The 12,033-nt window shown below is 44.6% G+C and overlaps 1 protein-coding gene across 2 annotated transcripts in view; it reads left to right on the plus strand.

Annotated features, from left to right (window-relative positions):
- WDFY4 (WDFY family member 4) overlaps nt 1-12,033 on the plus strand; it is a 270,517-nt gene that overhangs the window by 77,503 nt on the left and 180,981 nt on the right. For both annotated transcript variants that reach the window (XM_058299130.2, XM_058299131.2), the window contains exon 13: nt 6,630-6,723. In XM_058299130.2, coding sequence (XP_058155113.1) covers nt 6,630-6,723 — 94 coding nt within the window. The remainder of the gene's footprint in view (nt 1-6,629; nt 6,724-12,033) is intronic.

Here is a 12,033-nt window from a genome sequence, read left to right on the forward strand (position 1 = left end):
CCATTCTATAAGGCTTGTGATGATATTGCATTGTAGTTTTGATTTGCATTTCCCTAATCATGATATTAAACATTTTTCATGTGCTTTTTTACCATTTGTATTTCCTCTTGGGAGAAATGTCTATTTAGGTCTTTCGCCCATTTTTAAATTGGATTGCTTGCTATTTTATTGTTGAGTTGTATGGTTTCTGTATATAGCTTGGAAATCAAACCCTTATTGAATGTGTGGTTTTCAAACATTTTCTTCCATTGAGTGGGCTGCCTTTCCCCCTTCTTGACAAAGTCCTTTGAAGCACAGAAATGCTTAAGTTTGAGGAGGTCCCATTTATCCATTTCTTCTTTCATAGCTTGTGCTTTTAGTGTAAGGTTTAAAAACCCCTCCTAACACCAGGTCTTGAGGATGTTTTCCTACATTTTATTCTAGGAATTTTATGATTCTTGCTTTTATATTTAGGTCTTTGATCCATTTTTTAGTTAATTTTTGTATAAGGCGTGAGATAGGGGTCCTCTTTCTTTCTTTTGGATACGGATATCTAGTTCTCCCAGCACCATTTGTTGAATAGACTGTTCTGCCCCAGCTGGGTGGGTTTGACAGCCTTGACAAAAATCACTTGCCCATAGATGTAAGGGTGTGTTTCTGTGCTGTCAGTTTGGTTTCGTTGGCTTATGTATCTATCTTTATGAAAGTACCATGTTGTTTTTATCACTATAGCTAGGTATTATGATTTAGAATCTGGAAGTGAGAGTCCTCCAAGTTTTAAGATATTTCTGGCTGTTTGGGGGCCCTTACCCTTCCAGATAAATTTGATAATTGGGTTTTTCATTTCTTTTAAAAAGGCTGTTGGGATTTTTATTGGGATTGCATTGAATTTGTGTATCAGTTTGGGTAGAATTGACATCCTAATGATATTTAATCTTCCCATCTATGAGCATGGAATATTCTTCCATTTATTTAGGTCTTCTTCAATTTTTTTTTGCATGCATTGTAGTTTTCTGAATCAAGGGCTTTATGTCCTTCATTAAATTTGTTCCTAAATATTTTACTCTTTTTGTCACTATTGTAAATGGATTTTTTCCCTGACTTCTTCCTCACATTGTGCATTACTAGTGTATAGGAACACTACTGATTTTCATATTCTACCACTCTGCTAGAATTTGTTTATTAGCTTTGGTAGCTTTGTTGTAGATTTTTTTAGGATTTTCTTGGTATAGAATCAGATCACTTGTGAAGAGCAAAGGTTTTACTTCTTCCTTTCCAATCTGGATGCGTTTTATTTCTTTCTCTTGCCTGATTGCTCTAGCTAGAACCCCTAGCACTATATTGAACAACAGTGGTGACGTTGGGCATCCTTGTCTTGCTCCCAGTCTCAACAGAAAGCTTTCGATCTTTCACTATTGAGTGCAGTGTTAGCTGTTGGTTTTTTATATATATCATTTATCATGTTGAGAAAGTTTCCTTTGATTCCTATCTTTTGGAGTGTTTTTATCAAAAAAAGGATAAAAAGTTTGTCAAATAACTTTTCTTTATCAATTGAGATGATCATGTGATTTTTCTTCTTTGATTTACTAATGTGATGTATTACGCTGATTGATTTTCTTGTGTTGAACCACCCTTGCATGCCTAGGATAAAACCCACTTGATTATGATGAATAATTCTTTTTTTTTTTATTCCTCTCTTTGTGCCTTGTGTGTGTGTGTGTGTGTGTACTGTCTACTCTCTGTATCCATTCGCTGTATGTTCTTCTGTGTCTGTATTTTATTTATTTCCCTTCCCCCCTTGTAGCTTGCTTGCTGTCTGCTCTCTGTGCCTGTTTGCTGCAGGCTTTTCTGTGTTCTTGCTTATCTCGCTTTTTTTGTTGTTGTTGTTGCATCACCTTGCTGAGTTGGTTCTCCATGGTGCCTGCAGGCTGGGCGGCACTCCACAGCATGCGGGCAAGCCTGCCTTCACAAGGAGGCCTCAGGACACGAATCAAGGGCCTCCCATATGGTAGATGAGAGCTCATCTGATTGAGCCACAGCTGCTTCCCTGAATAATTCTTTTAATATGTTGTTGAATTTGATTAATGAGTATTTTTGTCGGGGATTTTTGCAACTGTATTCATAAAGGAAACGGGTCTGTAATTTTCTTTTTTCATAATATCTTTATCTGGCTTTAGTATTGGGGTTTTGATATTGCCTTCATAGAAACAGTTTGATAGTGCTCCTTCCTGTTCAATTTTTTGGAAGAATTTGATTAAGATTGGTATTAAATGTTTTTGAGTGCTTGGTGGAACTCACCTGTGAAACCATTTGGTCCTGGGCTTTTCATTTTGGGGAGTTGTTGGATGACTGCTTCAATCTCTTTGCTTGTGATTGGTTTGCTGAGGTCTTCTATTTCTTCTAAGGTCAGTGTAGTTTGTTCATATATTCCTGGGAGGTTTCCATTTCATCTCCGTTGTCTAGTTTATTGACATAGAGTTGTTCATAGTATCCTCTTATGATCTCTCTTATTTCTATGGGATCAGTGGGAATGTCCCCCCTGTCATTTCTAATTTTATTTATTGTGTCTTCTCTCTTTTTGTTAGTCTAGCTAAGAGTTTGATGATTTCGTTGATCTTCTCAAAGAACCAACTTTTTAGAGAATAATTCTATTGTTTTTTTATCTCGATTTCATTTATTTCTGCTCTGATCTTTGTTATTTCATTCCTTCTGCTGTTGTGGGTGTGGTTCTTTCTCTAGTTTCTCCAGCTGTGTAGTTAGGTAATTGATTTTAGTTCTTTCTTCTTGTTAATGTAAGCATTGAGGGCAATAAATTTCCCTTTCAGCACTGGTTTTGCTGCATCATAGCTTCTGATATGCTGTGTTCTCATTTTCATTTGTTTCAAGATATTTATTGATTTCTCTTGCAATTTATTCTTAGACCCTCCTCTTTCATTCTTGATGGGGATAATTGTGTCTTCTCCCTTTTTCTTTTGTCAGTTTTGTTAGTGGTTTTCCAATTTTTAAAATATTGTCAAAGAACCTGATTCTTTGTGCATTTCCACTATTGTTTTTCAGTTTTTAATTTCATTGCTTTTTGTGTTTTTACTATTGCTTTTCTTCTGCTTGCTTTGGGTTTATTTTCCTCTTCTCTTTATAGTATCCAAGGTAGAAGCTTGGATTGTTAATTTGAGATTTTTCTTCTTTTGTAATGTAGGCACTTATTATAATTTTCTAAGTACTAATTAGCATCATTCCACACATTTTTTTCTATGTTTCCTTTTTATTTAAGTTAAAAATATCTTCTAATTTCCTTAGTAACTTTCTCTTTGACCCATGAGTTATTTAGAAATATGTCATTTAATTTCCAAGTACTTGTACATTCTTAGTTATCTTTCAGTTATTGATTTCTAATTTAATTCTACTATCATCAAATAAAATGCTGTTATAATCTTACTATTTTGAAATTTTTAAAGATTTGTTTTATGAATCAGAGTATGGTATTTCTTGGCAACTGTTCCGTGGGAACTTGAAAAGCATGTGCATTCTGCAGTTATCAGCTGTTGTGTCAATGTGGATTTTATCAGTGGGTTCATGGTGGTGTTCACTACGTCTTTGCTGATTTTCTCTCTACTTTTCCTTTTGATTACTGAGAGAGGAATGTCCATTTACCCTTTCAGATCTATCAGTTTTTCTTTATGCATTTTCATGCTCCATTGTTAGGTACATACATATTTTGGATTATTATGCCTCCTTGGTGAATTGACCTTTAATAATTATGTTATTTTCATAGTAATTTTCCTTGTTCTGAAGTCCACTTTTTCTAGTGTCACTATAGCTTTCTTTTGATTAGTGTTATAACTTTTCTCTATCCCTGTGTTTTTAGTACAGTGTTGGCCTTTTTGTTTTTGTTTTTTACATTCTGACAATATGTGTCTACTGATTGGTGTGTGCAGACTGTTTTTATTTAATGTAATTTTTGATATACTTGGTTTTAGATCTACCATTTTATCATTTGTCTTTTCTTTGGTCCGTCTTTTATATTCCTCTGTTTTCCTTTCTTTTCTTTATGTGTTATTTGAATATACTGTAGGAGTCTACTTTAATTTATATATTAAATTATATATATTATATATAACCACCCATCTTTTTATAGCATTGTTTTTACTGCTTGTCTAGGGATTGTGATATAAATACTTTTCACAGTCTACTTGGAATTACTATTTTACCACTTCAAGTGGAATATAGAATCCTTACCTCTACAAAAGTCTCTTATCCTCCATATTTTAAGTCATAGTTGTCATAATACTTTTGCTTTCAATCATCATTTATATTTTAAAGAACTTAGGAGGAAAAAAATAGTCTGTCATATCTATCCAGATCTTTACTACTTCATTGCTCTTTCTTCATTCCCAAGGTTCCTGGTTTCCTTCTGTTATTATTTCCCGTCCATCTAAATAACTTTTAGTACTTCTTTTAGAGCAAGTCTGATAGCCACAGATTCTCTTTGCTCTCCTTTACCTGAGACTCTTTATTCTGTCTCATTCCTGAAGGATGTTTTTGCTGAACAGGGAATTCTAGCAATCCTTTTCAGATCTTTGAAAATATTTTCCCCTTGCTTCCTATTTTCTGAGGAGAAATCCTCGTTATTCATATTGTTGTTTCCACATGTGTAATGTGCTGTTTTTCTTGATGGCTTCAAGATTTTTTCTTTTTGTCTTTAAGGTTTAGAAGATTGCTTATGAGGTATCTGAGCCTGGATTTCTCTGGGTTTATTTTGTTTGAATTTTGCTAAGCTTTTTGGATTTATAGTTATGTCTTTCACCAAATTTGAAGAAATAATGGATCTTCTTCTAGACCTCCAATGACAGGAATGTTAGATATTTTGGTATTTTCAAACATAACTTTGAGACTCTGTTCATTTTTAAGTCTTTTTCCTCTATGTTGTCCAGATTGGACATATTTTTTTTTACTGATCTGTGCCCATGTTCACTGATTCATCTCTCATCTCTACATTCTTGATTTTTTTATTCAGTGAATTTTTAAATTCAATTATTGAATTTTTCTGTTCTTAAATTTCAATTGTTTCCATAGCTTCTAATACCCTACTGAAACTTCTTATCTTTCCATTCATTTCAAAAGTGTTCACCCTTACTTCTTGGATTCTGACTAATAATTATTTCTTTAGAGTCTTTGATAATTCAAGCATCTGCCTAATCTCATTGTTGGCATCTGTTGTCTTTTCCATGTGACATGTTGAGGTTTTCCTGGTTATTTCTATGCTGAGTAATTTTGAACTGAATCCTGGACATGTTGAATGTTATCTTATGAATTCTGGCTCATGTTTACCTCCTATGGAGAATTTTGATTAATTTTTTAGGAGACATTTGTCCTGCTTAGGTTCAGGCTGCAAGTTGCTAACTACCTTCTATGGACTATGGTTTCAATGTTAATTTGGTTTTCAAAGCCTTTTAAGCACGGTTTGGCTCTATCCTCCAATTTCCACACAGTAGCCATTTTTAGGTCTTGGTCTATCCTGTAGTTCAGTTCTCAGATCCCGTGGTTTAAGATCAGATCCTCACATGGACGGCCCAGAAATGAGCCCAGAAGTTAATATACCACATGATTGTCTCACTTTCTCAAGCCACCTGCTCTTCATCATCTTCCTAACACTTTCTGATCCCCTCCCCCGCCACATCTTCTATGTCTAGAAAGAAAGGAATTTAGTTTTCCTGCTGTGTCACACACCTCCAGATAATGGATTACTGAATCAGCCTCTGGAGCCCAGTGATGAAAGGATAAGGAGAGCACAGAGCAATGGGGATTTCTACCACACTGTTGGGGCCACAGTTCCTTTAGTCAAAGAGACAGCTGTCATCTTTGAGAATTTTAGATGCTGCGAGGTCTCCTGGCACTGTCAAACCCACTGCTGCTGCAGGGCTACCTGGAAGTTGGGTGGGAACAAACGGAGAAAACCAACAAAAGATCCCAGGGCAATTTCCCCACTACCTATGACCTGGAGAAGCCCCCTTTCTTGCTCTGCAGACTGGAAACAGAGGCCTTGACTTGGAGCTCTTTCTGTCCTGTCCACACCTTATTCTCAGCCCCAGGGTTCAGGCTACAGCAAGTCCATATCTGGAGATACTGGAGGGAAGAGAGACCCAGGAACTCCTTGCCAGCTCCATGGTGCTTGAACTTCTGGTTCTTCCTTGCTGCCATCTCCCTTCCAAGGTCCTCAGGGAGCTGCCCCATGCATTCTGTCCCAGGGTTTTAGAGACATTCAGTGAGAAAGACATAGAGTACACCTACTGCATCTTGACAGATCTGAGGCCCCCTCTTTTTATTGAAATGTACAATGAGAGCTTCTCCACCTGCCACAGATCTGGAGAGGAGGGAAGGGAACTGACTTCCATTGAGCATCGCTCCTTGCCAGGTGCTGGGCGTTGGCTCCCAAGAGTGTTCTTTTACAAGTCTCTATGAGGACAATAAGGTCTGGTTAGCTCCACTTTACAGCTGGGGGGAATGAGACCCTTCTTGATTAGTTCAAAGCCATCGAGGTAAGACGCGGTAGAGCGAGGGTGGGCATCCTGGTTGATATGTCACTTTTCCGTGGCAAAGAGAAGAGTCTCGAAGGGCTCCTGTCTGATGTGCCTCCCTGGCTCTCTCTGCAGGACGGATGAAGGCGATGTTGTGATTATGCATCCCGGGATGGTGTGCACCATGGTGAGGCTGCTGCCTCGACTGTACCACAGCGATCACGCGCAGGTAACTGATGCCCACGTGTGCTCTCTCCTTTGCATGCGGCTGAGCTTTTTGCTCCTTCTTTTATGCTCCTCCGCCTTGGCAGAGCCTCCCTTGGGAACCAGCCCCTGCAGGGCTGTCAGTGCCTCTGAGACCCTTGACTGATTTAAACCCTCCCGCAAGGCCATTCAAAGCAGGCCACTTCTGCGGGCAAAGCACAGCAGCTGGACGAGACACAGCGGAAGTAACTCCACTGCCTCCCCGGGGCGAGCCGGGGTTCCCAGCGCAGCCCTGGGCCCTGGAGGTGTGCACCCCAGACCTCCTTCCTCCGCTCCTCACATCTCTGTTCACCCTGGGGGTGCTGGCTGGGATCCTGGCCCTGAGCTGTGCGGGGACATGCAGGGTTGACAAGACGGACAGACACTGTCCCCACGGGGCCTGCGTCTCCGGTGGTGCCTGTGGTTGAGGAGCTGACACTGGTGCAGAGTTAAACTAAGGATGCTCATAAATGAGTACATGACTGCGAATTGTGGCAAGTGATACTAAGGGGAAAAGAGGGTGCAAAGAGAGAATAATGGGCACGGAGGTGGGGGGCAGACCTAATTGAATCTAATTTAGATGGAGAAGTGGAGGTCAGGAAACCCGACACTTAGATGGCGACATTTAAGCAGGGATTTGAAGGATGAGTAGCAATTAACCAGAGGGAGGGAGCTTTTGCAGGGGGCTGGGGCCCCAGCAGGCTGCAGAGCAGGAAGAGTGGGAGCCGGAACGGGGAGGAGCCTGGGGCTTTCCGGTGTGGGGCTTTACGCCAAGGGCAGCAAGAGGCCTCTCTTAAAATTGAAAGCAGGGGAGAATGTCATGTCGGGGTTGTTTTTTATATTAAAAACATCACTTTGACTGTTGCATGGAAAATGGACTGGGAATGGGGGTTTGTGTGAAACAAATAAGGGAGACACCACCCGAGACAAGCTGCGAGCTTGGATTAGGGGAGGGCCTGTGGGGAGGTGTCGAGAAAAAGCAGTCCAGGGGTGAACCCAGAGGGAAAATCCCAAGGCTCCGGGATGGACAGAGGCGGCGAGGGAGGAAGGAGGCGGTCCGCCCCTCCGTTCCTGTCCTGGCAGAAGGAGCAGCATGGAGAGAAGCATTAAATATTCGAACAGGGGGCGGCGGACTTTGGCCCAGTGGATAGGGCATCTGCCTACCACATGGGAGGTCCGTGGTTCAAACCCCAGGCCTCCTTGACCCGTGTGGAGCTGGCCCATGCACAGTGCTGATGCGCACAAGGAGTGCCCTGCCACGCAGGGGTGTCCCTGCGTAGGGGAGCCCCTTGCACAAGGAGTGCGCCCCGTAAGGAGAGCTGCCCAGGAATGGTGCCGCACACACAGAGAGCTGACACTCAAGATGATGCAACAAAAAGAGACACAGATTCCCGTACCGCTGACAACGGAAGTGGACAAAGATGATGCACCAAATAGACACAGAGGACAATAGGGGATGGGGGGTGGGGAGAGAAATAAATGAATAAATCTTAAAAAAAAAAATAGTAAACAGGGCAAAATCGGAATTTGAGGATATGTATTAGAGAAGTCCCGAAAAAGAAACTGTTACAACTGGGGAAGAGCCGACAAATGCACCACTTTTGATTTATTTGCCAGAGATGATAGGAAATGGACGTGACTGAGCAGCCACTATGTACCAGGCCTGCGGCCAGGCCGGATGACGGTCCTCGTTCATGTGACGCCCGTGGCAGCTTTGCAGAGGGGCCTCACTGCCGCCGTATAGCACGGGGGAAACCGAGGCCCAGGGACTTCGCTGTTGGTGGGCCTGGGTGGTGGTCTGGAGCTGGATGGACCCCGGGAGAACATGTTCTTGCACTCGTCCTTCCTGCGGGGTGGACCTATCTAAGTTGGCCCCTTGGATGGGGTTACTTCAGCTCAGGCAGGACCAAGTCCTTTAAGGATGGAATTCAGACAGAGCCGGAGAAGCCGCAGGAAACAAGGAGCTGAGTCGGAATCTGGAAGGGGAGAGGCGCGGCGAGGCCAGCTAAGGACCAAGGATCACCCGCAGCCAGCCCGGACACACAGTCTTTGGGAAGAAGCATCACTTGATGACGTCTTGCTTTGGCCTTTCTTTTAGCCTCGAAACTGTGAGCTCTTAAATTCCCATTGTTTAAGCAGATCTATTTGTTGAGCCTTACGAGACTGATCAACCCGCCTGGGATTAAATTCGGTTTGGCTGCGGTTGTTCCCTCCCCAGCAGGAGCCTCCCTAGGAAGCAAGGTGGCCCCTCTGGGAGGAAGCGAGGGTTCTGGCTTTCTCCAGCTGGGAGTTAATCAGGGACCAAGTCTTAGGAGGAAATGACAATGCGTTAGCATTATCAATTATGGCACGAAAATGTCAGGGACCCACTAAAAATATTGCAAACTCTAAGAAATCAGCAAGAAGTGAAAGAAGTGGACTGGGGCCGCGTGGGCCTGCCGGGCTGGGGTCACGAAGCTTGCGGCTGGGATGCGGGTTCTCCCCTGTGGAGCCCTGTCCTTGTGGCCTCTGTCTGTGCTATCCCAAAATGGACCGTCCAGCAGGGGCCACGGCAGTGCTGGGCTCCCACGGAGGGACTGCAGAAGCTGCCAGCTTCCACAGCATTCTGTTGCTTACACAAGTCAAAGGCTCAGTCCAGAGACAATGGGAGGGAAAATAAGTTTCCTCTACCAAAGAGAGGGGCATCACGTGTACACAGGAGGGGAGGAATTTGTGAGGGGTCATCTTTACAGATGAGCCGCCATAATTGCAATAAGCATCCAACTGATGGATAAAAGTAATTGGCCCCTAAGTCCCGTGTCTTCTGGTCAACGGGTTACCTAAAATCTGTGACCTTCTTTGCCTTGGCATTGACACACGAGGACCCGCCTTGAGTGTGGTGGACGTGACACTGGCATTGAAGCTTTCCTTTATGCTAGGAATATTATTTCGCTAAGCTTCACACTGGCACTCTCAAGTCCACGAGACTCTCCGCAGTGTGCAGGTGCCTGAGGCTCAGGAAGAGTGTGTACCTGCCTTAGGTTGTGGGGCTGGGGGGGCGAAGAGCTGAAATTCACCCCCAGGCCCAAGCTCAGTATGCGTCAGATGAATGGCTCTCTCCTCTAGGCAACTCGTGCAGAATTTAGGGGCATGCATTGTACACATGTCCAGGTAGGATCGCCTCACTGAGGACGACCGGCTTCCTTAGCTGCGTTGAGTACCGTGCAATGGACTCGCAAGGTACTTTCAAAGAGAACACCCAAGCTAGAGGTTTGAGGGCTCCGAACAGTCAGAGAGACCTGATGGGGATGCGTTTTGCAAAAATCTGCCACTGAAGTACCTGATGAAGTGACTCAGAGTGGACGGCCACCTGCCTTGCTGTTTCCTGCAGGCAAGGACATTTCGTAGATGAGCCTCAGTTGCAGATAAACTCCATGAGCTGTCCCGTCACCACGGTATGGGAATGCGCATTTGTTCTTTGCTCAGCCTGGGACAGTAATTGGATAAATAAAGTGTGAAATGAGAACGCCACTTAGTAGGAAACTTTTTCTCTATTCAGGTCACTAAGTAATTTAGGAAAAGTTGACTTCTTCGCTGTCTCTCAAATATGCAAATGAAATGGAGTGGTGCATTTTCTCCAATGTTTTCTGCAGATGCCAACTCAGTAGCTATTAAAAGTTGGCTAATTACAGTAATTAATTTTTGAAAGGGGGAAAAGCCTCCTAACAACAAATAGACTAGTGAATCAAATGAGAAATGAGACCGTATGAGAAAATGCTGAGATGAAACTGACCGTAGGACTCCGCAGATTTTGGTGCGGAAGAGGGAACCCCATATTTCAGTAGGTGGCAGTGTTACGAAGTGGATGGGAGGTGAGCTCCACTCATGCTCCTTTAGGTTTTCTTCCCACACTTTACCCGCTTTACATTTCTCAGAGGCCCTGCCTACACCCTGGGTGAGAAGTCGAGTGGCTTTCCAAGGGAACCCGCCATTTTAGGAGCTTCTTAAGTAGCGGTATGGGTATTCTGATTTCTTTCCAAGCATGGCCATGCTAAATTTGTTCTGTTTGCAACCCCAGCGTGGTCCCTATCCTAAGCCCCCAGTGTACCAGCCCTGAGCGCTGCTTTTGGAATCAGATAATCCACCTCTTGTGTCACTACCGATACTAAAAATCAGGGCTGGGAAGCAGGTACAGCTCAGTGGTTGAGCGCCTGCTTCACAGGTCTGCGGTCCCGGGTTCAATCCCAGCAGCTCAAACAAAAGTCATCATAGAAAAAAAAAATTGGGCTGCGGGAATTTTATGGCGAATGTTGCTGACTTAAGCACAAGGCAAGAATAGAGTCCAGCTGTGCTCTCTTTGAGTTGAGCTGGCCCCAGAAAGAAACGGCCAAAGGGGAAGAGAGAGCACGTGGGCTGGAGTGCCGGCTGGGGGCGGGAAGGCTCCGGGTCCCCGCATGGCTCCACTTCCATCAGGGCTGTGGCCTCTCCCCAGTGCTGAGCAGTGGCGCATTTGCTTGGGCACCTGGGATCTGAAACTTGGAGGGAGGGAAGCCACATCCTGTTCAGCAGAGGTTCAGCTCAGCCTGCGCTGGAGCAATGACAGATGCCTCCCTGAATCATTATGAGCATCTACCACGTGCCACTGGGGATGTAGAGAGGATGTCCCGGGCGCCCGAAGCCTGGGCTTGAGGGTGGCGCGGACGTTAGCGGTACAACACGCTGAGGGCTGTGACAGGTGAGCACGCAGAGCCTCGGGCTGTAGGGGAGGGCAAGCCACAGAGAGGAGGGGACTCCAGGGCTGGGCTGTAAAGCAAAGCCAAGGGCACGCCTGAGGTGGTGGACATGAGGCCAGAAGTCCCCGAGAGAAGCTCGAATGTCGATGCCTATTTGGGGGCCTCCAGGAGCTCTGCCGGGCTAGGGAGAGCTTGTGGGTGGCAGGCCCGTGGGGCTGGAAGGCTAATTGAAACCATGTCACGAAGCAGCTCACACCCATGCTCAGAAAGCCAAGCTCTGTTGCGTTACCCTCGTTGTCGTTGCATCGTCATCGTCCCTCTCCACCGCTGTGAACCATGCTGGGCGGGGCCGGAGCTCAGGCTCTGAAGACAGCTGATGGGGCCAGATCTCGGGTCCGCCACGGAACAGTCCACAGAGCCAGGGGCTATCACTGAGCCTTAACTTCCTTCTGGGTGCAGGGGTCATAATCTTCTCTTCCCTGTGGCGTGACTCTGAGGATCAAGTGCAGCAAGGCACAGTGCTCAGCTGGCGAGCAGGGCGTGGCAGTGCGTCGGGTGCACTTGACCAATGGCACAGCTACCAT

Source organism: Dasypus novemcinctus, chromosome 6, assembly GCF_030445035.2.
Source record: "Dasypus novemcinctus isolate mDasNov1 chromosome 6, mDasNov1.1.hap2, whole genome shotgun sequence".
Lineage (NCBI taxonomy): Eukaryota > Metazoa > Chordata > Mammalia > Cingulata > Dasypodidae > Dasypus > Dasypus novemcinctus.